The following is a 23,418-nucleotide window of genomic DNA, read 5'->3' on the forward strand; positions in this document are numbered from 1 at the left end:
CTAAGTCAAATTGACGTGAAATGCGTCAAAAACAAGGATTTCTACGATATGTTTTACGTTATTCGTTGAAATTTACCTGATAAGGGCTTGATAAGTGAAATAACAATTAAATTGTTTGTTTAAATTTTCAGTGAAACGTAGCAATTTTGATGTTTTTTAATTGTGACTGTTGATTTGATTGACATTTTTTACATATGTTTCTTCAGGTTAACGATGTCATTTTGCGCTATTATGATTGACTTAATCGCGACTAATTTTTGAAAAGGGGTTCGTGTGAGCATGATATTTCTTTATTTTATGTATCCAATTTTTTTAGTTGTTTACAACTAGGAGTGATTGAAAACTAAAAAAGTTAATAACTTAGTACGTCTACATTTCACAATTCTCTATACATCGTTCGGGCGTTCGGATCTTGATCATCCTGATGTTTTTATAGTTGTTATGTAATCGGTTTTCGACGGTCAGCTTCTCAACTATTGGTTTACTTACCCGATATAGAAATAAATCTCAATCGATATTCGGATTTCCTAACAGTGTTTCGGTTGCTTTAGTAAGGAAACGCTAGTCCGTATTATTTTTCCATAAACAAATAGTTTTTAATACAATTTAAAATCCTGAGACTGATAGTGATTTTGACATTTTTAACACAAACACCTTTGACACCTTTGCAACCTAGGCGCTTATCTAAATAATTTTTATCAATCAGAATGTTAAGCATAATGGAATGAGACTTCGTTAATATGGAATATGAAAATATAAAATACAATATTTCTTACCTATTTTTATCTTAATACTTGCAAAATTTGATATTTCTCCTTTATAAATATTCTTTAGCACTAGTTAGAACAAACCTAACTTTTAGGTAGACTTTTGCTATATACAAATACTTCCAAGCAATTCAAGCGTAGTTTATGAACTATTTTCCAATACTCGGCATTGTGTTACGAAAAATGTGAAATACCTCTCTTGATAAAACTGGATCTGAAAGTTTTGGTAGCGTTTGTGATAATCATTTCAAGTACACCATATATTGTGCCGCCTTTTTTTGAATAAAACTCCTAGATGAGTTATTATAACTTATTCTACTGTGTTTTCAAGTTGGACCTCGTCATAAAAGTGATACAGAAATAACAGGAAATCATCAGAAATAAGTGTCGTGACACTAGACACCGAGAGGGATTCATTGATCGCATCTTAGAATTTAAGATGGTGGAGCGTGGTTATTTTTAGCCACCAAAAGTAATTGTGGTAAATGTTACATGTTGCGTATTATCAAAGATGACTAGAACAAGATACCTGACTCTTGCAGAATTCATCGGACATGATTGTCGCTGCGCGTGAGCAAAAGTCGAACTAATTTATACACTGTTAATATGATGTATACTTAACGTCAAAATCAATCAACTCCGCCTGTTACGATTCTCTTGGTTCAGTTTAGCCTTTACGAATAGACTTGAATTATTGAGAACTGTAGCAGAGGGTCCAAAGCCCCTGTAAAGGAGGATGGTTGCAACAGCTCTTAACCATGGCTGTTGCGTAAAATCCAATGGTTAAAACCCCTAAGCTAAGGTGTTATGCGACCCGTGCCGATGGATGACGTGGTGGGGGGGGGGGTGGTTAAGAAATACCCAGCCTCTAACGGAGCCTGTGGAGTGCCAGGGCACCCTTCACAGTAATTAGCCCTTACTGCATCACGCGGGTCACTGATGCAGCGGACTCTTCTTTACCCAGCGACTCGTGGGAATTTTATGAACGACAAAACTTCACAAAATTCGGCCACCGGCAGCCTTTCTTTGCCGGAACCCATGGACTCATCGGAGCGTAGTCCAATAAAAACAAATGCACCGGGCAGAACGGAGGAGATGGAGCATGAGGATGATTTCAACCTCGACAGCGAATCGCTGGACGGAGGACCCTCTGCTTCATCCTTAATCCTACTTTCTCCACAAGGGAATGACGAAAGTCAAATGGACTTAGTTTCCGGTCCACAGACAAGGCCCGATGACGAAGGGAAACCCGAATCATCGGCACCCCTTGTCAAGCGACTTTCAAATGCGCAAAGGCGGCGACTGAGCAAAAATCTTCGCTCCGGTCTCTCGTACGAAGAAGCCAGGAAGCTGGCCCTCCTTCCAACAGAGCAGCCTGCTCAATCGAACCAAGTTGCCGTCAAGCGACAGCGGTCGGACGACTTGGTGTCCCCAAACACCAGTACTAAGTGTCCACAGCCTAAAAAACTGCGGAACGGCACTGGTTTGGGGTCATCGGGTTCGAAGCCGCTCCCGAAGGCCACATATAGGGACATGGTGGGAGCTATAAGCCTTGCGGTTACTTCTGCTACCCACCCCAGCTCCCTACTCACAATGGACCAGCTTCAGGCTGTCCGGACCTCCATCCTCGATCACATTACGGACCAGGATAATCCAACTACCAAGCCCAAGTTTAACGGTTGCCATCTAAAAAATGGCTTCCTGCAACTTGCCTGTGCCGGCAACGACACAGTGCAATGGTTGGAAAGGGAGGTACCTTTGTGACGTCACACCCTGCGAAGAACCCAATGCTCCGTCACGAGCCTTATAATTAAAGTTAAATGCTTTAGTCAGGCGAAACATTTGGTTCCCTTGACAGAGGACCGCGAACGGCTCTGTCAACACTCTATGTATCAACAGATTATGCCACAGGTGGCAAAGAACTTCGCGCAGCCTTCTGCTGTGCCACCGGCAAACAAACTCAACCAAAATAAACAAGTTTTGTGTTGTAAACAAAACGCCGCCCGTACTTTAGCAGTACGAAACTAGGTTAAGAGATTAGTAAGGTAAACAGAGAGTGGAGAAAGTCTCTCTCTCTGAGTTACCGGTAGGGTATATTTAAGTAGTGATGTACGAAAATAAAGTCAGTTAGTCCACGTTATTCTGTGTGTATTAATTCCGCGCCAATTGCGCGTACAGGGTTTTCTGGAGAAAGTCCTGGTAAATTATACCCAGGATACAGGTATACCTACACATGTGGTGACAGCGGTGGGATTTGGTTTCTAGAAAAGGAAACGGACCACGCGAGGTAATATAAAGTCAAAAGAAGCTTAAGTATAAGTAGTGTTCGATAACGGTAAAAAGCGCGATAAAATAGTTCGAAGTATAAATTGTGTGACGTTGAACGAGAGTGGATATTGTGCAACGAGAACTAAAAGTGTTAGAGAAAAAAATTGTGCACGCGAAACAGGAAAAAAAACAGCAAAAAAATAGTGAGGAAGAACATTGGCTACAAACTTTTTTAGTGTTTAAAACAAATTTGGTTCGCGCTTGAAGAAAAAAAAAGTTAAAGTGGTTTATAGTGATAAAGAAGCAACATAAAACAAGAGGAAGAAAAATAATATGATCAAGTAAACAATTGTACAATAATAATACGAGTAAAGACGAAGTGAAAAATTATTAAAAATGGACAAGAACACAAGTGCGAAGCTGTTGTTGTGTGTAATAAGGATTTTCTTTACCAGTGTGTAAAAAGTGTGAAAAAGTGTTGGAGGAAATCTAACATTACGCGAACTCGATGTATTTGTTTTTTTTTTTTTTCAGACGAATCTGTCGCAACAGGAAGATAAATTTCAACCGGTAAGTTCTTGATTTTCTTCTCTATAACAAAAAAAGGTTCATTCATTTCGCCCAAAAATAATGTGACTCCGTACCAGCGAAATAAACTAGTTGACATTTGCACGACCTGACTAATTAAATAGCAGTGCCTGCGGCAACACCGATGGCAAAGACGAATTGTAGAACGCAAACAGACAGAGTTACGCACATGGAACTCACCTTAATTGTTCTGAAAAAGAGTTTTAGCCCACTGGTAGCCATACAGCAAGTATGAAAATTGGGAGCTACGCTATCGTTAGCGATATAAAAAGAGCGTGAGACGCGGAGGCTCGCGTCTTTACTTATACAGTATAGTAGCATATGCTAGAATGCTTGTCGTCCCGTTCTTATGCCACCAGGTTGAATAGGTGACGTATTTTACAGTGTTATTGCGATCAGCTGTGCCAGGCAAGGTCAAGGTCGCGGTTTGTATGCAGTAATTTTAATGGCCATTGGTAGATCGTGCTGCTGGCATAAGCAAAACGATTCAGTAGCGGTGAAATGTTTAGTAGGTCAAAGAAAAAAGTAAATCAATAAGCGCAACGCGCGCGGCGATACAATTAAATATCCGCCGGGGGGAAATGTTAACAGACAGCAAAAATATGTTATGATGAATGTTGTCGTAAGGAGACAGATGTTGCAATATTCTTATGAAACAGCTCTTAACGCCAGCTAATTTGAACATTTACAATTTTAGATTAGTTGTAAAATTGATTCAATTACACTATAAAAAATGACTATTTTATCTCAGACATGTTGGGGTAAAAATATTATTCAAATAAATGTTTGATTGATTAACAGAAATAAACATTGAAGCTTTAACACCAAATGGTTCGAAACTTGGTGTTCAGATTTTTTGATGGCGCGACGAAGAAATTAGAGTCGGTCACGCTACGTTATCACATCTGGTCAACAGAATCGTTAGTGATACCTAGGAAAAAGAGGAAGAAGGCTACATAAGCCTTTTATTGTAGTAGTATTTATTCTGCCCTTATAGTATTTATTCCGCAGTACCTTTTATTTTTTTTTCCAAGAAATATATATAAAATTTTATATTCATAATGAACACGTTTCCAAAAGCAGATGCCATGCAGTGCATCCCAGAATTTGATGGATCGCTAGACGGACTAGAAGCGTTCGTTTATCATATCGAGCATTTTGCTCAGGAGATACCAGAAGGAGTATCACACGCTCCACTGGTTTATATTATTCTATTGAAACTAAAAGGCAGAGCTGCTGCCGCAATACATAGAATTAACGCAAATGCTTGGCCACAGGTTAAGCAGAATTTATTAAAGGAATTTGGGGATATTATACGCATCGAGGCAGTTATAAATCAAGAAGAAACATTGAAACAGGAGGCGAATGAGACCTTTCCTGATTATAAAAAGAGGATATTGAAAATTAAGGAGCAAATCGACTCCTACGAAACTAATTGTACGAAGTCATGCATGATAGTTAGTCTTCGATTACATTTTATGGCGGGTTTGTGTGACACCGCATTGAAAGAAGCTGCTCAAGGTAAACGAGCATTGAAGTTAGAAGAGCTGCTAGACGACTTAGAGGATTACTACCATGAGCGTTATCACATCGCGGAAATAGAAAACAGAATACAGGGCCTAGAATAGGTCGAAAGACAGCGCGATGCGCTTAGACAATTTGATGGTAGCAGAAATATTTTCACAATTAATTACGAAGACGCTAATTGTAGCAACAGCCGCCTGGGAAGAAATGAATATTATAATCACAAAAATAGGGATAGAATAATCTACAAGCAAAACAATTATGACAATATATGTAGATCTAGCGACGGTAATCGATACAATTACAGTTATCGCACCGCACGTTCATGTCGGCGGAGTCAAAGGGGCTACGCCACTGGTTGGAAATATAATTATTACGGTCAAAATGGACCAACTGATAGGAGGTACAGGAATTCGTATACCCGGATGCCTCAGAAAATGCTTATGGTAGCCAACATTAATGAAAGAAGTAGTAATTCGCAAAAAGAAGGTATTTTGGATCCTGTTGCACAGGAATATTTTAACGAGGATTTAGCAGAAATTTGCGAAGATGTTGACTGGCGGAGATGTACCGATGAGCCCAGCAATATAGAAATAGCCGATTGGAGGACCGCATGCAATCACATAAGAGACAACAGTGCTTGTGTGGCTAAGCGAGTATATTACGATGTCAGAGGGCACTTAATGTTAACCCTACTGGCTAAGCAGAATGTCAAATTTACGTTGAACCTGATCTTAGATACAGGTGCATGTGCGAATATAATTAATGCACGCATTGTGAATCTTTTGAATGTGCCGGTAAATACACAGGACGTAACCACTTTTGGAGGTATCGGCCAAGACATTGTGCGTACCTCAGATACAATTATGTTGGATTTAATAGTCGGAGACTTTTTGATCCCGACGCAATTTCATATATTAGAAAATTTGCCAAGCGACGGATTAATCGGCGCAGAATTCTTAAAGAAGCATACGCTTCAAATAGGAAATAATTTTGATTACATAGTGTTCAAGAAACACGGAAACAGAAGTCCGGACGACTTGAGTCCGTGGAGTATGCCCAAAGACGAAGTCCTTAGTCAACATGTTTATGTGGCAGCCAGAAATAGAGTTATGGTGCAGAACGAGTTGCGAGATACTAGCAACACAGTCCGCAATGAGGCTGACGTAGACAAAAACGAAATAAATAGAGAGCACCAAACATATCGAAATGAAGAGCCGAAGAACAATTTTCTTGACTCGAAGAATACTATAATGCCCGAGTTGGACCTAGACTCGAGGCTTGACTATGACCTGTTGGAGCACAAGCTGACACCAGAGTCAAAAGGAAATGCAAGAATTGAAAAACTACGGCAAGTGCTGAATTTGGCGCACTTGCCTGATAGAGAATTCAGGACAGTGAAGAATATGGTCGAAAGCTATGCGGATATATTCTTTTTCGAGGGCGACAAGTTAACTACTACTGACGCCGCCGTACACACGATAGAAACTTCATCGGAGGTGCCTATTAATAAACGACAATATAGATTTCCGGAGGCCAAGAAACGACACATTAATAAAGAAATCGAGGAAATGAGGGTGCAGGGAATTATTAGGCCCAGCACTAGTCCCTGGAATGCACCGGGTGTGACGTCACACCCTGCGAAGAACCCAATGCTCCGTCACGAGCCTTATAATTAAAGTTAAATGTTGTTCCTAGGAGGCCATAGCCTTCTGCTATGCTTTAGTCAGGCGAAACATTTGGTTCCCTTGACAGAGGACCGCGAACGGCTCTGTCAACACTCTATGTATCAACAGATTATGCCACAGGTGGCAAAGAACTTCGCGCAGCCTTCTGCTGTGCCACCGGCAAACAAACTCAACCAAAATAAACAAGTTTTGTGTTGTAAACAAAACGCCGCCCGTACTTTAGCAGTACTAGATTAGGTTAAGAGATTAGTAAGGTAAACAGAGAGTGGAGAAAGTCTCTCTCTCTGAGTTACCGGTAGGGTATATTTAAGTAGTGATGTACGAAAATAAAGTCAGTTAGTCCACGTTAATCTGTGTGTATTAATTCCGCGCCAATTGCGCGTACAGGGTTTTCTGGAGAAAGCCCTGGTAGGTTATACCCAGGATACAGGTATACCTACACACCTTCTCTCGTACCATGGGAGGGAGCACAACTTTGTGTATACCACATGAAGGATCTGCCGAAGGCCAGACGGTATGTCGGTTACTTCACGAACAGTGCGAACTCTCCGGACGAGAAGATTCTTCGTTCACTCCAGAATCAGAACGACCATCTCTCTACCAAAATGTGGCGAGTCTGTAACCGCAAATTGGTAAAGACCTTGGTCGAACTAGTTCTGGATATTGACGAAGAATCGGCCAAACTCGTTGAGAGTAGAAATAATGAACTGCACTACGGTTTCGGCAAAGCACGCGTCCGAAAGGTAAGCGGAAGGCCGAACGTCACAGGCAGGAAAGACTCCGTCGCAATGTCAGGGAAGGTACGTGCGGGTAACTCCTCCGGGAGTACTCTGCCACCACCCAGGCAAAGCGATCCTGCGAATGGGCTAAAGGTTCGCGTGGGAAACTCCTCCGGGAGTGCCCCACAACCACCCAAACGCAACCCTGCGATTGGGAAGGTACGCGCAGGATGCTCCCCCGTGAGTGCCCTGTCACCACCCAAACAACGCAACCCCGCGGCTGCTCGGACGGTTCCGCCGAAGACTCGCAAGAGTGTGAAGTATCAACCACCGGAAAGTCGCACCCCCCGGAGTCAAAAACCGCCACAGTGTGCGCGACGACCTTCTGTTGCCAATCGACTGCTGCAACCGAAGCCGAACAGTGAGGAAGAGCAACTTCCATCAACCAGCCAAACCGCTGTTGGCAGCCGTCAGCCAATACCAGGATCATCTTCCGATCCGGACAAAGACGGCAACTTCACTGCAATGTGAGCAGCTTTCGCTGCGTGCAAGCGAATCTCCATCACGCAAAAGGCGCCTCGGGTGTTCTTTGCAGGAGATTCGCCAAAGAGCAGCTAGCGGCTGCTTTCATCCAGGAGCCGTGGATCAACGAATCCAAAGTTCTCGGACTTAACGCTCCTAACGGTAGGTTAATCTACTGTGACACGCAGTCCAAACCAAGGACTGCAATTCTGCTAAATAGAGAACTAAATTTTTTACCTATTACAGAATTTATCCAACGCGACGTCGTTGCCGTCACGGTTGAAGTACCGACAACCAGAGGAAAGCAGGAAATGGTTGTCGCGTCGGCCTACTTCCCGGCGACCAAGGTGATATACCGCCACCCGAAGTTGCTGCGTTCGTGCGGTACTGCAAGGCCATCAACAAGCCGTTTCTGATCGGCTGCGATGCCAACGCTCACCACACGATCTGGGGCAGCTCGGACACCAACACCAGGGGTGAGTACCTACTTGAATACCTTACTTCTAACGATGTCAATGTATGTAATGTAGGGAATAACCCCACGTTTATCAACGCTATCAGACAGGAGGTCCTTGATCTCACTCTGTGTAGCGCCTCGATTTCTGAAAGGATTAAAAATTGGCATGTCTCCGATGAAACTAGTTTGTCGGACCACAGACACATCGTTTTTAATATAGAGGCTAACCCTCTGAAAAGAGAGCTGTTCAGAAATCCTAAGAATACAGATTGGGAATCATTTAAGGGACACCTGATCGATTCACGAACTTTCAGTTACAGCATCATTCGAAATTCAGTTGACCTGAATTCGGCAGCAAATGATCTACAAAACAGAATCGGATGCTTTCGGATGCTTTCGACGCTAACTGTCCACTAACACAGCGGTCAGTATGCCGTGACGTACCTTGGTGGAATGATCAACTTAGTGACCTTCGTCGGGAAACTAGGCGGTTGTTCAACAGGGCGAAAGTCACGTCTAACTGGGACGACTACAGGGCGTCCCTCACTAAGTACAACGCCGAGCTACGCAAGGCTAAACGGAAATCCAGAGTTAGTTTCTGTGAAAGAATCCAAACTCTGCCGGAAGCTACGCGGCTCCTAAAGGCGATGTCCAAAGACCATACTAACGGTTTAGGACAGGTGAGGAAAGAGGATGGATGCCTCACTGTCACTACCAAGGAAACGCTGGAGGTTCTTATAAACACCCACTTTCCTGGATCGACAGAGACCGAAGAACTGAATAGTGATGGGTCGCGGCAGGACAATTCGAGACATATGGCGTCTCGGGAGTCCATCCTGCTGGCCCGTCGACTGTTCACGGAAGCTTCAATAGGTTGGGCTCTAAGCTCATTCGACCCTATGAAGTCTCCTGGTCCAGACGGCATACTACCCATCTTTCTACAAAAATCGGCCGCAGTTATCATGTCCGAACTCATCAACCTCTTCAGAGCCAGCTTTATCCTGGGCCATATTCCGGATAACTGGCTGAAGGTGAAGGTAGTGTTTATCCCCAAAGTTGGAAGAAAGGACAAAACCCTACCTAAAACTTTCAGACCCATAAGTCTGACTTCAACGCTTCTTAAGTTGATGGAGAAAGTAATGGATAAATATATCCGTGACGAGTTTCTTAAAGACTCCCCGCTGAACAGGAACCAACATGCCTATCAAAGCGGCAAGTCAACAGAAACTACTCTTCACAGCTTAGTGACGTTGATTGAAAAGTCCCTAAGTTATCAGGAGACGGCGCTATGTGCCTTTCTTGATATTGAAGGGGCCTTCGATAACACGTCCTTTGCATCAATCGATACGGCTCTTTCTAATAAGGGAATCGACCAAACTTCAAGGAACTGGATACACGCAATGCTCTCTAGCAGAGTGATCACAGCAACCTTGGGAGATTCGTCTGTAACAATGTCAGTGGTCAAGGGGTGCCCGCAAGGAGGAGTTCTCTCGCCCTTGTTATGGTCACTAGTTGTCGACGCACTTCTCAACAAGCTTTCACAGCTTGGTTACGAGGTCATTGGATACGCCGATGACATCGTCCTCATCGTCAGAGGTAAAGATGACGCAACTCTGTCGAGCCGAATGCAAACGGCTCTGAACACCACCATGTCAAGGTGTCTACAGGAGGGTCTAAACATAAACCCCTTAAAAACAGTCCTAATTCCATTCGGCAGACGAAGGACGATCTCCATCACTCCTCCAATACTGAATGGAGTTAGACTGGGTTTCAGCAATGAAGTCAAATATCTCGGAATTATTTTGGACAAGAAACTGAACTGGTCTGCACAACTGGATCATGCCGCTAAGAAAGCGATCTCAGCGATCTGGGCCTGCAGAACTCTGTTCGGTAAGACCTGGGGACTAAAACCAGACTTGGCACTCTGGTCTTACAAGACCATTGCCCGACCAAGAATCACCTATGCTGCCCTAGTGTGGTGGCCTAAGGTGAACGAAGTGACTGCGCAAGCCAAACTCAAAAAAGTTCAAAGACTTGCATGTCTTTCGGTTACCAGCGCTATGCGAACAACTCCAACTGCAGCCATGGAAGCTATGCTTTGCCTACTACCTCTACATCTTCATGTGAAAAAGGAAGCAGAGCTTGGCGCTCTAAGGTTGCAAAGGAGGAAAACCATACTTGAAGGGGACCAAATCGGCCACCTTCGCATACTTAGGGAGTTCAAACTAACTCCGCTATTAACCACAGTCTCCGACTGGATGGACGTTAGGACCAACATGGATATTCCATAGAGAGTGATTGAAACAAACCGTTCTATGTGGAACAATGGAGGGCCTAATCTTCCACCTGGCATCGTCAATTTTTATACGGACGGCTCGAAAATGGGATCCCTAACGGGATCTGGTATATACGGACCCGGTATCAGGGAAACGTTTTCCCTGGGAAAATGGCCCACCATTTTTCAAGCAGAGGTATATGCCATATATATCTGCGCAAAAATATGTCTGCAACGCAACTACAGACATACGAAAATCGGTATATTCTCGGACAGTCAAGCAGCACTACTAGCACTTAAGTCCGTCAAATGCGCTTCCAAACTTGTTTGGGAATGCATTGAAACTCTACGGGAACTTTCCCGACAGAATTCAGTTTTTCTGTTTTGGGTGCCCGGACACTGCGGAGTCGAGGGTAATGAACACGCTGACTACCTAGCAAGACAGGGATCAGCTCAGCGGTTTACTGGTCCCGAGCCGTTTCTGGGTACGTCCATTTCCGCTATCAAAAGCGAACTATTAACTTGGGAAAGGCTAGAAATAGTATCCCAATGGCAACAGGCACAGGGTTGTAGACAAGGCAAACAGTTTATCTATCCGAACCCTGGAACCGCCAGAAAGCTACTTAGTCTAAATCGTAGTGATCTACGGATAATCACGGGACTCCTCACCGGACACTGTCCCGCTTTTTATCATTTAAAGAAAATCGGCGTAGTGTTGAACGACACCTGCTGATTCTGCAAATCTGAACCAGAGAGTTCAGAGCATTTGCTTTGCTCTTGCGAAGCTCTTGCTTCCTCTAGGTACAACTTCTTAGGAAGTTACCTTTTAACTCCATACCAAGCATGGAGCTCCAATCCCAAGCAGGCCATTAGTTTCATCAACTATGTTGTACCTAATTGGGGTACAGGTTTACAACAAAACAGTTCTACTCCATCAATGAGTGCGAAAAATCCGTAACCTGTGCACAGCAATCGGGGCCCGCCACAAAAGACAATCAGCAAGAATGTCGCAATGGCATTTCAGTACCCAGTGCCCTTCAGGCATACAGAGATAGAAAAAAACGTCAAAATCAACTGACGACAAGGCCAAGACATGGCTGCTGAAAGGTGAAGCAATTTTTTCAGTGTCCATGGACGACTGTACGGTGCTGCCATCCGAAAAATGATAATAATGTGTACGAATGTGTAGTTCTCAAACATGAAACTTTCCGGAAAAATCAAGAATTATCGGCGCATCATTTAAAATTAAGCGTACCATCAGAACTTCCTGATAACCGCTTGGAGCTAAGTTTTCTACTCCTGCCGAGGTTAATAAAGCAAAAATCGGGTATCCCGGTGAACCTGATCATATGCACAATGGTTCTGAAACCTGGTTTGCGACATATCAAACTTTAAGTTTTGGTAGAATGAGACCTGAAAATAAATATAATTCCTCAATATAAACTCCCTTTCTGACAGTCAACTTCATACTTTTCTTTCGTACTTTGAAGTGCAAAAAATATGGCTGTTGGGATGTGATAAAGATCTTTTGAGCCGTCGAAAATTTCTCAACGATCTGCTAAAGCTATATTTTTCATTAGTATTCATATATACTATAAAACTAGGATATCTTACATTGGTCTTTATTTCTCCTGACGACCGATACTCTGATGTTTCAACAATTATTAAACACCTGCACCAGCTACGATAGGTTTCATTGTTTTAAGGTTAAACTATATTATTTCATTATATTCTGCTTACTGTTCTACTTGTTTTTCAGGATTCCCACTTTTACCGCAACTACCCTGCTCAGTCCGTTCTGGATGGACTTGCCGTTACTATAAATTATTTATTTAATTAATAAATTCCGCAATTGCAATTATAGCCTTACGCCAATCACGTTGTCGTTTGCCTCCGAATATTGGTTAAATCGGAGCTTAATATTTGTGTGATTTCTCTGACCTTAACTACCGCTAATAAATTTCTTCCTCTCGCCAATCCTGTATACTTTCACTATAAACTTTGAGCTACTTTTCTCTTCTCGTGATTCTCATTTATAGATTAATTATAGATAAATTCTTGTAAATTCTTCTGCTAACTAGTTTCCACACTACTGCCACTTTTTCTCGTCTTCTTCCTTATTTCTTTTTCCTGTCATCTGTCAATCTCCTTATCACCATGACAGTGCGTCGCGCTACACCGTCTGCTTACACCACTCCAGTGGTCTTGGTGCGTTACTCCGCAACATTCCCCGACCCGTAAAGCTGGTCAGGCCTCCGGATCTGCTTTACCACCAACTCCAATGTCTAACCGCGCCAATTTAGCTACCGGTCTTTCCATGAACGTGTTGTGACTCGTTTGAATTACTGCCGTTCTTACGCGACCATCACGTCCTTTAATGATTTTCACCACTCGTCCTCGCATCCATCCGTTGCGTACTTTCTCTTCCAGTGCGACAACCAGATCTCCTACCTCTATAGGCTTGGTTTCTTCAAACCATTTGGTTCTCCGAGCTATAGTCGGAAGATATTCGCGTACCCAGCGACGCCAGAACTGATCAATCATCACCTGGCATTTGTTCCACTCGGACCGACTTGCTTGCTTCATATCTGTCAACGATTTCGGAGTTTGCACCACACCACTCGAGCTCAGAAGAAGGAAGTGGTTTGGCGTGAGAGCTTCTTGTTCCCCAACTTCCAACGGGATGTATGTGAGCGGCCTGGAGTTTATCAAACTCTCCACTTCTTTCACCAACGTCGCCAAAGTCTCTTCGTTCGGTTTTCTAGTGGTATCCATGGCAGCCAAAGCACATTTTACCGACCGCACCAATCTCTCCCATGCGCCACCCATATGAGGTGCACCGGGTGGGTTGAAGATCCACTTGGTTTCTACATTAGTAAACGTTTCACAAAGCTGCTCGTTGATGTTTTTAAGTTTTCTCCTTAACTCGTTATTTGCCCCTACAAAATTTGTACCCTGGTCACTACGGATCTCAACAGGAGCCCCACGTGCACTGATGAAGCGGCGGAGTGCCATTTTGAAAGATTCAGTAGAAAGCGTGTGTACAACTTCCAGGTGGATTGCTCGTACCGTCATGCAGGTGAACAAAGCCACCCACCTTTTGACGTGACTACGATTAACACGTACTTCGAGTGGCCCAAAATAATCCACGCCTACATATGAGAACGGACGCACGTACGCCTGCAATCTTGCTGCGGGAAGCGGTGCCTCTCGAGGCACTGCCGCTATCGGATTTTTAACCTTGCAAACCTGGCATTTCTTCGCACACATTCTTACTAATGCTCTGAGCTCCGAAATGTGAAACCGCTGCCTCATCTCATTCACTATAGTCTCTCGGTTTGCATGATAGTGTTTCTGATGATACCAGTCACAAATCAAATACGTTACCCAGTGCTGTTTCGGAAGGATAATCGGAAACTTCGTTGAAAACGTGACACATGTTGCTGCTGCTATCCTGCCATCCGATCGAATAATTCCACACTCATCCATGAACGGAGAAGCTTTGCGGATGGGACTAGTTCTCTCCAGTTTAACCTGTCGTCTGTTCTGCTCACCACGATTGTGGAATAGAGTCACTGACTCATCGGGATACTGCTCTCTCTGCACCCAGCGAAAAATGGTAGTCTCTGCCAACTGCATTTCTTCCTGCTCGAGCGGATCGAACTGCAGCAAGCTCCATTGTTTTCCCTGTAGTATCGCCTTAACACGCTCCAACTCTCTTGTTGTGCGCTTTCCTTTTTTCTCCCGCATGAGTCTTATGATCCGAAGCATATATGCCACCGCACGATTTAAGCGATTCCATTTTGAAAAATTTTCCCAATGCATGTTTTCTCGCTTGATAACATCTTGATGAATCATGCATGCGCGTAATTCTTCCTCCGTTTTGGCATCAGTTGATTGCACCGAAACTGGCCATTCACCTTCTGTTAGATGCAAGAACTCCGGTCCCAAGAACCACCGTCCCGTGGGAGACATACAGGGACCTTTTCCCCATTTCGTCGCCTCGTCTGCAATATTCTCTTTGGTCGGCACCCAACGCCATTGTTCCGCCTGGGACTTGCATAGGATTTCTCCCACTCGGCATGCGACGAATTGTCGATAATTGCGATGGTCTGAATTTATCCATGCCAGAACGGTTTTGGAATCGCTCCATAGAACCGTGCGCTCAATCCGTAGGGAGTGGCTCTTCAACACTATTTTCATCAGCCGAACACCGATAACCGCTGCCATCAGCTCCAATCGCGGGATCGAGTGTGCCTTCAGCGGTGCCACTTTCGATTTTCCTCCGACTAAAGCCACTTCGATGCTGCCAGGGAAAATAGCTCGTAAATAACCTACGCACGCATATGCCTCCTCACTCGCATCAACAAAGATATGTAGCTGTAATGTCACGATCTCTTGCGTTGAACGAGCAGGAAAATAGCAACGCGGTATTTTGATTTTGTCCAGATAGCGGAACAAATCAGTCCATCTCCACCATCTCTCACACAGGTTCTCTGGAATTAATTCGTCCCACTCGGTCTTGGCTCTCCACAACTCTTGGATCAATATTTTGCCATGAATCAGAAAATAACACAATAGTCCAGCAGGGTCGAATGGACTCATCACTACGCGCAGCGCTTGTCGTTTGGTGGGACGCTCCGAAGCTACAGCCAATTCCGTAGAGTATGTTATAATATCCTGCTCCGGTTTCCAAAACATTCCAAGCACACGCTCAGCCGCCTCTCCTATGTCCAGCTGTAGACATTTTTCCTTGGATGGATCGTTTTCCCCGACACGTGCGAGTACCTCTTTTGAGTTGGACAACCAGTTCCGCAATTCAAAACCTCCAAGTTTGTGAACGTATTTAACTTCTAGTGCCAACTTTACTGCTTCTTCAACATCGTCCGCACTATCGAGGTAGTCGTCAACATAATGTTTCCGGATGATGGCATCCGAAGCGGCTGGATATTTATAGGCGTGTTCTTGCGCGTTTTTATTCTTCACATATTGTGCCAAACATGGGGAGCAAGCTGCTCCAAAGGTAACCACGTTCATCACAAAGACCTCCGGAGCTTGCGTTGAGTCCTCTCGCCAAAGCAGCCTTTGAGCGTGCCGATCTTCTTTACGCACCAGAATTTGGTGAAACATTTCTTTCAAATCGGCAGAAAAGGCGATGCGTTTTTCGCGGAACCCATACAGTACTCCCAGCAACGTATTTAGCAAATCTGGCCCTTTCATCAACATTGTATTCAGCGATACGCCGTCCACTTTGGCTGCTGCGTCACAGAATATACGAACTTTGTTCGGCTTCTTAGGGTTCAAAACTATACCGAGTGGTAGATACCACGCACGTCGCATATCCGCCTCCTGGAGTTCTGCTTCTGTCGCCTTATGGATGTATCCTTTTTCTTGATACTCGACCATCTGTCTCTTTACGCTTTCACCTATCACAGGATCGCTTTGGATCCGCCGTTCCAAACATTGCAAGCGTCGCACCGCCATCGGGTAACTGTCCGGGAATTCAAAGTGGTCAAATCTCCACAGCAAGCCGATTTCAAAACGCTGCCCGACTCGCCTGATCGTTCCCTGCAGAATCTGATTCGCACGTTGTACGTCAGCTGACTCTGGGCACGATACTTCCATTATACCGAGACTCTCAACCGCGAAAAACTTCTCTACTAGTTCGTGTACGGATTGATCCTGTTTCTTGCACTCGCATATGTGGAAGCTATGAGCACGTCCGACAGATGAATCTTGATTGAAACCATATACAGTCCATCCTAGCCGCGATTTAGCGGCAATAGGTTCTCCTGGCTGTCCATCACGCATTTTCAATGTCGCTGTTACATGAGCGTTGTCGTTACCAATAAGGATACATGGCGTTGCTTTGTCGTAGTCTTCAACAGGTAATCCTTTTAGATAAGGATAAGCTTTCACCATTTCCTTGTAGCGCAAAGACTGTTTGGGTAGATCCAACTTGGTAACCGTTCGTACGTCAGTTAGTTTATACTTGCTCTCATTAGCACACCCAGCTATTTCCAGCGTAATACGCTGAGAATCGGATTCTGTGCGCTTCATGTTGGCTGTCCATTGCAGACACAAAGGTTGTGTCTCCCCACTCACGCCTAGTTGCTTCACGATGGCCTCGTCAACTAGTGTCCTAGACGACCCGTCGTCCAGAAAAGCGTATGCCAGCACAGATCGGTTGTTCCCATATAAAGTCACTGGTATGATACGAAATAGTGCCGCTTGACCAGCGGAATGATGGTTTGTTACGGCATTCGAACTGTTCCCTTTATCGGTCAGATTTCGCGTTACCTCCTTCTTGTTCGCATTGCTGTCCTGCTTGGGAGTCCTTTTATCTGAATTAGAATTCGGCTTTGCTCCGCTATGAAACTTCCGATCGTGTAGCAATTTATGATGTCTTCGCTGACATCCATCTACGTCGCAGTACTTTCGAATCTGACATGGTCGCCTCCCGTGGGCTCCCAAACAACTTCGGCATAATCCAAAACGTTGGATCAGTTTCCAACGTTCCTCCAGTTCCAGCTTTGCGAAATCAGGACAGTGTTTGACGCGATGTTCCGGATTATTGCACACCAGACATGTAGGCCTGGAGGAGGAGCTTTGCTTTTCAACCATCTCCTTTTCAGGAGATTTCGGTGACTCTTCGGTAGTGTGTGCCCCGCAAAAGTCTTTACCTTTAATACCTTTGTCTTTTATTCTCTGATGATTGGTTTTCTGATCACTATACAGTGACGCGTTCAAACCAGCTCTAACTAGCACTTGCATATACTGTGAGAAAGTTTGTATATTCACAACCGTGCACCGTTCCTGGTACAGCGACCAATCCATCCGCCAATTAACCGGCAGTTTGCTTATGAGAGTGTGCAGCAGTTCGGGATTGTTGATATGTGCCTCTTGCCTGGCAGCAATCATGTGATTGCACAAATTCTGCACCATCAATCCAAACGCGACCAATGATTCGGGATCACCGTCTTTCGGTGACTGAACTTCGCGAATCTTCTGCAACAACGTATGTATCAGCAGCTCAGGGCGTCCGTATAGTTGTTCCAATTGGGTCAGTACATGCGGCACGCCTTCCGGATGCAACAATAAGCTCTGAACGTGAGTAAGCGCATTTCCCTTCAAGCACTTCTGTAGCCTTGACAAATTTTCTGCGTTCGAATACCCACACGCTTGAGTGGTATTGACGAAAGAGCTGATGAACATCGGCCATTCTTCCGCTCTACCCGTAAACGTAGGTAACTCTTTAGCCATCACATGCCTAGCCGCTATCTGTCTCGGTGTTGGGCCTTCCCACGGTTGTTCCGGTGCTGCATCTTCTGCGCCATCCTGTGTCCATTGCGGTAAAGATGTTGGTAGTGCTCCTGACGTTGACCCTGCTACTGGCAAATTAGCATCATGCCTATCCAAATTTCCGGATCGTTCCGAAATCCTGTCACGAAAAATATCGGTGGCCGCTGTGGGAATACCACTACACATTTTGCTCAATTCGCTTAACAATGAATTGACACGCGGCTCATTAACGAAAGTCGAAGGAATATTTAATTTATTTTGAGTGTTGGAATTCAAATTTCCAGTTGCAGATAATATTGGACGATTAGTATTGGATTTACAAGGTAAAGTAGTTAAAGCTGAAACTATTTGACTACTATTTCCTACAGGCGCTTTCGCGCTTCCTGATTGATCGAGAATACTTCTTAACGTGGGCCCTATGGCTGAATCATTTAGCGAAATACCTGCCAACGCTCTCTGTAAAACACGCTGTTTATTTACTGGTGGTGTCTGCTTGCCACCCTGCCCAGTATGTGTTTCGGCAACTGTTGACCCCTTGTTCACTATCGGATGATCTGCATTGTCCCTTGGCGTTGACGTATCCGTCGTGGCATCTATGGCGTTATGTTGCTGTTTTTGCCATCTCACCACTTTACTGCGGCTACTTTGTTCCGTAGTTGTGCTTCTACGGCCGTCGTCGTCATCGTCCAATTCGATCTCTTCCCGCAGTCGGAAAGTTTCTTCAAAGATTTCTTGCTCCACCTGCAATCGAAGATGCTCATGTTGTTGCTCCTGTTCTCGCCGAGCCAAATCTAGTCGCTTAAAAGCGATCTCTTTCATGGCCGCAAGTCGGTCCAGTTTAAACTGGGCCCATTTCGCCTTTGAGCCGCATGATGACCTTCCCATATCGCTACCAGTTTTGCTGCCTGCACGGCTGCAACTATCAGTTTGGTGTTGTACCGAATCCATCGGTATCGACGGCGACGGTCGCTGGCATAAGGAACAATAGAACGTTCGATCCTCACCAGCAATACTATCGTTCACATCGGCGCACTCATAATGCCACCAAGTATTACACTGGCAGCAGCTAACCATCTTCTCGGTGTCTGCCTCAACACAAGCCTGGCAGTGCGACTTCGGCATAGTGGTTGAATTGTAGAAACACAGAGCCTCAATCTTTTAGAATGTTGGGATGTGATAAAGATCTTTTGAGCCGTCGAAAATTTCTCAACGATCTGCTAAAGCTATATTTTTCATTAGTATTCATATATACTATAAAACTAGGATATCTTACATTGGTCTTTATTTCTCCTGACGACCGATACTCTGATGTTTCAACAATTATTAAACACCTGCACCAGCTACGATAGGTTTCATTGTTTTAAGGTTAAACTATATTATTTCATTATATTCTGCTTACTGTTCTACTTGTTTTTCAGGATTCCCACTTTTACCGCAACTACCCTGCTCAGTCCGTTCTGGATGGACTTGCCGTTACTATAAATTATTTATTTAATTAATAAATTCCGCAATTGCAATTATAGCCTTACGCCAATCACGTTGTCGTTTGCCTCCGAATATTGGTTAAATCGGAGCTTAATATTTGTGTGATTTCTCTGACCTTAACTACCGCTAATAAATTTCTTCCTCTCGCCAATCCTGTATACTTTCACTATAAACTTTGAGCTACTTTTCTCTTCTCGTGATTCTCATTTATAGATTAATTATAGATAAATTCTTGTAAATTCTTCTGCTAACTAGTTTCCACACTACTGCCACTTTTTCTCGTCTTCTTCCTTATTTCTTTTTCCTGTCATCTGTCAATCTCCTTATCACCATGACAGTGCGTCGCGCTACACCGTCTGCTTACACCACTCCAGTGGTCTTGGTGCGTTACTCCGCAACAATGGCAATAGCATTAAGTGCAAAAAATGACAATATAATTAATCTGCATGTTATCTCAAGCGTCGAGCTGGTCAAACTGCTACACCTTTTTCATATACAATCTTGAACAGCTTAACGATCGATGACGGACTATGCACGTAAAATCGATTTTGCTCATAGTGACAATTTTATGAGAATTTAAGTCATCAGATGGCAGCACTAACCGTCGGAAATAGGTCGTATTCAAAATGTATGAAAAATATGGAAGTTCTAAAAATATGGATGAAAAATATGGAAGTTCTAACATATGGAATATCTTGTTCTAGTTAGCTTTGGTATTATGGTTGTTAAGTGTAATGTTACAATTCCCTCACATTACCCGCAAGGATTCCCGTACCTTCGTTTGACGTAGTAAGAACCCTTAAAATACATACAGCTATAATGCAAAAACGAAGACATTTTTGTATCGAGTGACCATGCGCACAGTATTTCTTGTGTTCACTTTTGTTCCGCAAAAAATCACAAGTTCCTGGTAAAGCGTCCGGTGCCCCCTACAGTCATGGTGACAGCGGTGGGATTTAGTCTTCCATTACTGCTTGCAAAAAATATCAAAGGAATGTTCTTCAATCCCATAGGCATTCTCGCAATTTCAAATTGGCCCTATGGGGTTGAAAGCGCTGTTTCGGGTGCGCCTCGGCGATCGATTGGGAGAAGCCCGATTTTAAATCAACTGAGAAGAGAAAAATAGTCTCCCCAACATTATTCAATATCTCATTGGTAAAAGAATTCTACATCGAGAAGATGTCCTATCACAACTAGGGAAAAATAGGAAAAGACCAAAGAAATCGAGCAACTATCATACACCCTAGAAATGGAAACACTAGTGACAACCATGAAAACAAGCAAAACTTCGGTAACCCTTAAAGCAACGAATGAAGCCTCTGGATTTTAACCACCCTAATCCCTACACACGTATTCCCTGAAACTTATGCCAACATTAACAGGAAGACTGCTTGTATCAACTACCGAGGGATAATAACGCACCACACAGCTTTTAAAATGAAGCTGGGTGCCTATTGAAAAACCAAAATATTGCTAATTTATTTTATTTGTTTTTGATTCAAAATGTATTTGTCGAGAGACCATGTGACCAATCAATCCATGGACTTAGAACAACGAACCAAACTGACAATCTTGAGTCTGCTCTCAAATCTGGTTTTCGGCACATCCCGACAATTATGTTTATCTAGTTATTTATTTTTTTAAAAGCGAACCTTGAGTTAGCATATTTAATAGAGTTGATGGCAAACACATGCGCATCAAAAAAATCTTATTCGAAAATGGATTTCAAATTTCAAAAATTTGCTTATCTAAGAGTTGCGCATCCAACAAATTAAGTACTTCAAAGAAACGCAACATTCGTGTCGTCGTCCTGCTAATGTTAAGCGAAAAGGCTTAAAATCCCTAGCAAAAGTGCAAATAAAGGAACCTTCCCCCTAGCGTAACATTCGTATCGTCCTACTTGTTTTAAGCGAAAAGACTAGAAATCCTTAGCATAAACCCAAGATGGCTACCGGATGCCCGAGAGTAGTAACATAGAAAAGTTTAGACTCTAACGTCTCAAAGCTATATTTATTATTATATTTTTTGACCTCAAAAAGCTCAAGACAATGGGTGAGCTCTTTGGACATTTGAGCACTAACTGAAAGATTCCGTGTATTGCTTGATTTTCGTAGTATATTACGTAAATAGGAAACAAAAATAACATTCATCTCAGTAGGTCGGTCAGCAGAAGGAACTCGGTTCAACAATTGTTTATTGAAGTGGAAGAAAGAGTTGGTTTCGAGATGTCATTGCGAAGAAAAAAGAGTTTTCTTGCAAGGGCCTAACCTTTCACTTACATAAGCTGCGACAAACGGAACAACTGCAAGAATTTCAAAAGCCGCGTGTTAGGAAAACAGGTATTTTATCACACCCCGCGCAGAAATACCTCATGTTCCGTCACGCAGGATTTTGTCATACGGTACATTTTAGCTTAGTCCGAAAGAAAGTAAGCCTTCTGTTGAATGAAATGAAAACAGATAGAGTGTAAAACCGGGACACGGTCGTCTGCCGTTGTCCACCAAAACAAGACCATTTGTAAAGAAAACCGGAAAAATCTTGAGAAAAAGACCGCGAACGGTTCTGCTATGCCAGCGTTGGCGAAAACACTTTGCCTTCCGCGATGAATAGTCACTAAAGCTACCGAGGCATTGAATAAACAAAAAGAACTCGACAAACGGTAGCGTCGCCCATGCTCACGCGCGGGTTCTTAGCGCTTACGCTGGCGCACGTGTTTGGAAACACATGTTATGGCGCTCTCAATCAGAATGTCCAAAATGTACTAAAAGTTAAGCACGAGAAAGAGACAGGCCAAGAAATGCCATAGGCCAGTATAGAACAGCTAGGTATGTGGTGACCGGATCGAAGGGGAAAAGCCTTTCGCTCTGAGTTACCAGTAGGGTACTATTTAAGCTTTTGTGTAAATAAAGTAAGTTTAATCTACCGCTCAAGTCTCGAGTTGTAATTCCTTGCCGACGGCACGTACAGAATTTGTCAGAAAGTCCTGGTAAAGGTAAGATACAGCCGCTGTCCAATTAATGTAGGGTATATCCTACCAGGGACTTCTTCTTTTAGGTATCCCTGTACGCGCAATTGGCGCGGAATTAAAACCACCAGATTAGCGTGGACTAACTTGGCGCTTCTGTGAGCGGCATTCCGAGGATATCTACCCATTCCGAAACTGATTGTAGAGCCGGGCCCAGCCACCGCAGAGGACGCTCAACTATTCACGGACAATATGGACTGGGAGGCCAGCTTGCGGCAGGTGAAGGCGCCACCGGCCTTCCTACGGCGTCTTACCCGGTATGTGTACCGGGGGGCGTCGTGGATCCCGGACATCGATGAGGTAGAGGGGCTTCCTCTCGACGAAGTGCTTCAACGGTTGCGGCGGCCAATGTTGCCGGTGACAAATTAAATGAGAGAAGCTATATAATTTTTCCATAATTTGATAACTTTGTAAAAAAACGATGAATAAAGAATAATTAGTTATAAACCCTAACTTTTCCTTTTTTTATTTTTCTATCTCTGAATGCTGACTGTATATACAGAATTTTCATAGAATTGGCTCAAAAGAAATGAACCTGCTTTTCAAAACGCGATTATTTGTTTCCGCTTTGGCTGCGTCTATCATGGTGTCGTCTAAGGCTGTGCGAGATTTCGAATGATTTCGTATAATTTCGCAAAACTCGAAATTTCCCGAAATTTCGCGAAATTTCGGTTTCGCGAAACTGCCGAAAAATTTCGTTGAATTTCGCTAAATTCCACCTAAAATTTCGCGAAATTAAACTTCCAATTTCGACGATTACGAAATTTCGCGAAATTTCGGACCAAATTTCCGATGCAC

At 43.7% G+C, this 23,418-nt stretch overlaps 1 protein-coding gene across 5 annotated transcripts; it reads right to left on the bottom strand.

Annotated features, from left to right (window-relative positions):
• Window positions 1-621: 621 nt before the first annotated feature.
• Window positions 622-23,140, bottom strand: LOC129729986 (uncharacterized). Of its 5 annotated transcripts, none has more exons than XR_008728773.1 (2): window positions 12,679-23,140; window positions 622-12,625 (listed from the first exon to the last, which is right to left on the bottom strand). XR_008728773.1 is itself a non-coding variant. In XM_055688922.1 (2 exons), exon 2 carries the CDS (start codon window positions 19,230-19,232, stop codon window positions 13,056-13,058), a length of 6,177 nt encoding a protein of 2,058 aa, XP_055544897.1. In that variant the 5' UTR covers window positions 19,233-19,586; window positions 19,640-23,140; the 3' UTR covers window positions 622-13,055. The 5 variants fall into 5 exon arrangements, 3 of the variants coding, with proteins under 3 accessions (XP_055544897.1, XP_055544898.1, XP_055544896.1); XR_008728774.1 differs by having other exon boundaries at window positions 622-12,489; window positions 12,549-23,140; XM_055688922.1 differs by having other exon boundaries at window positions 622-19,586; window positions 19,640-23,140.
• Between the last annotated feature and the right edge of the window lie 278 nt (window positions 23,141-23,418).

The sequence above is a fragment of the Wyeomyia smithii genome, chromosome 3, assembly GCF_029784165.1.
Source record: "Wyeomyia smithii strain HCP4-BCI-WySm-NY-G18 chromosome 3, ASM2978416v1, whole genome shotgun sequence".
Taxonomy (NCBI): domain Eukaryota; kingdom Metazoa; phylum Arthropoda; class Insecta; order Diptera; family Culicidae; genus Wyeomyia; species Wyeomyia smithii.

Bases quoted from the DNA above. Each gene is read 5' to 3' on its own strand.
- LOC129729986 (XM_055688922.1), bottom strand. From the start codon at position 19,232: ATGCCGAAGTCGCACTGCCAGGCTTGTGTTGAGGCAGACACCGAGAAG.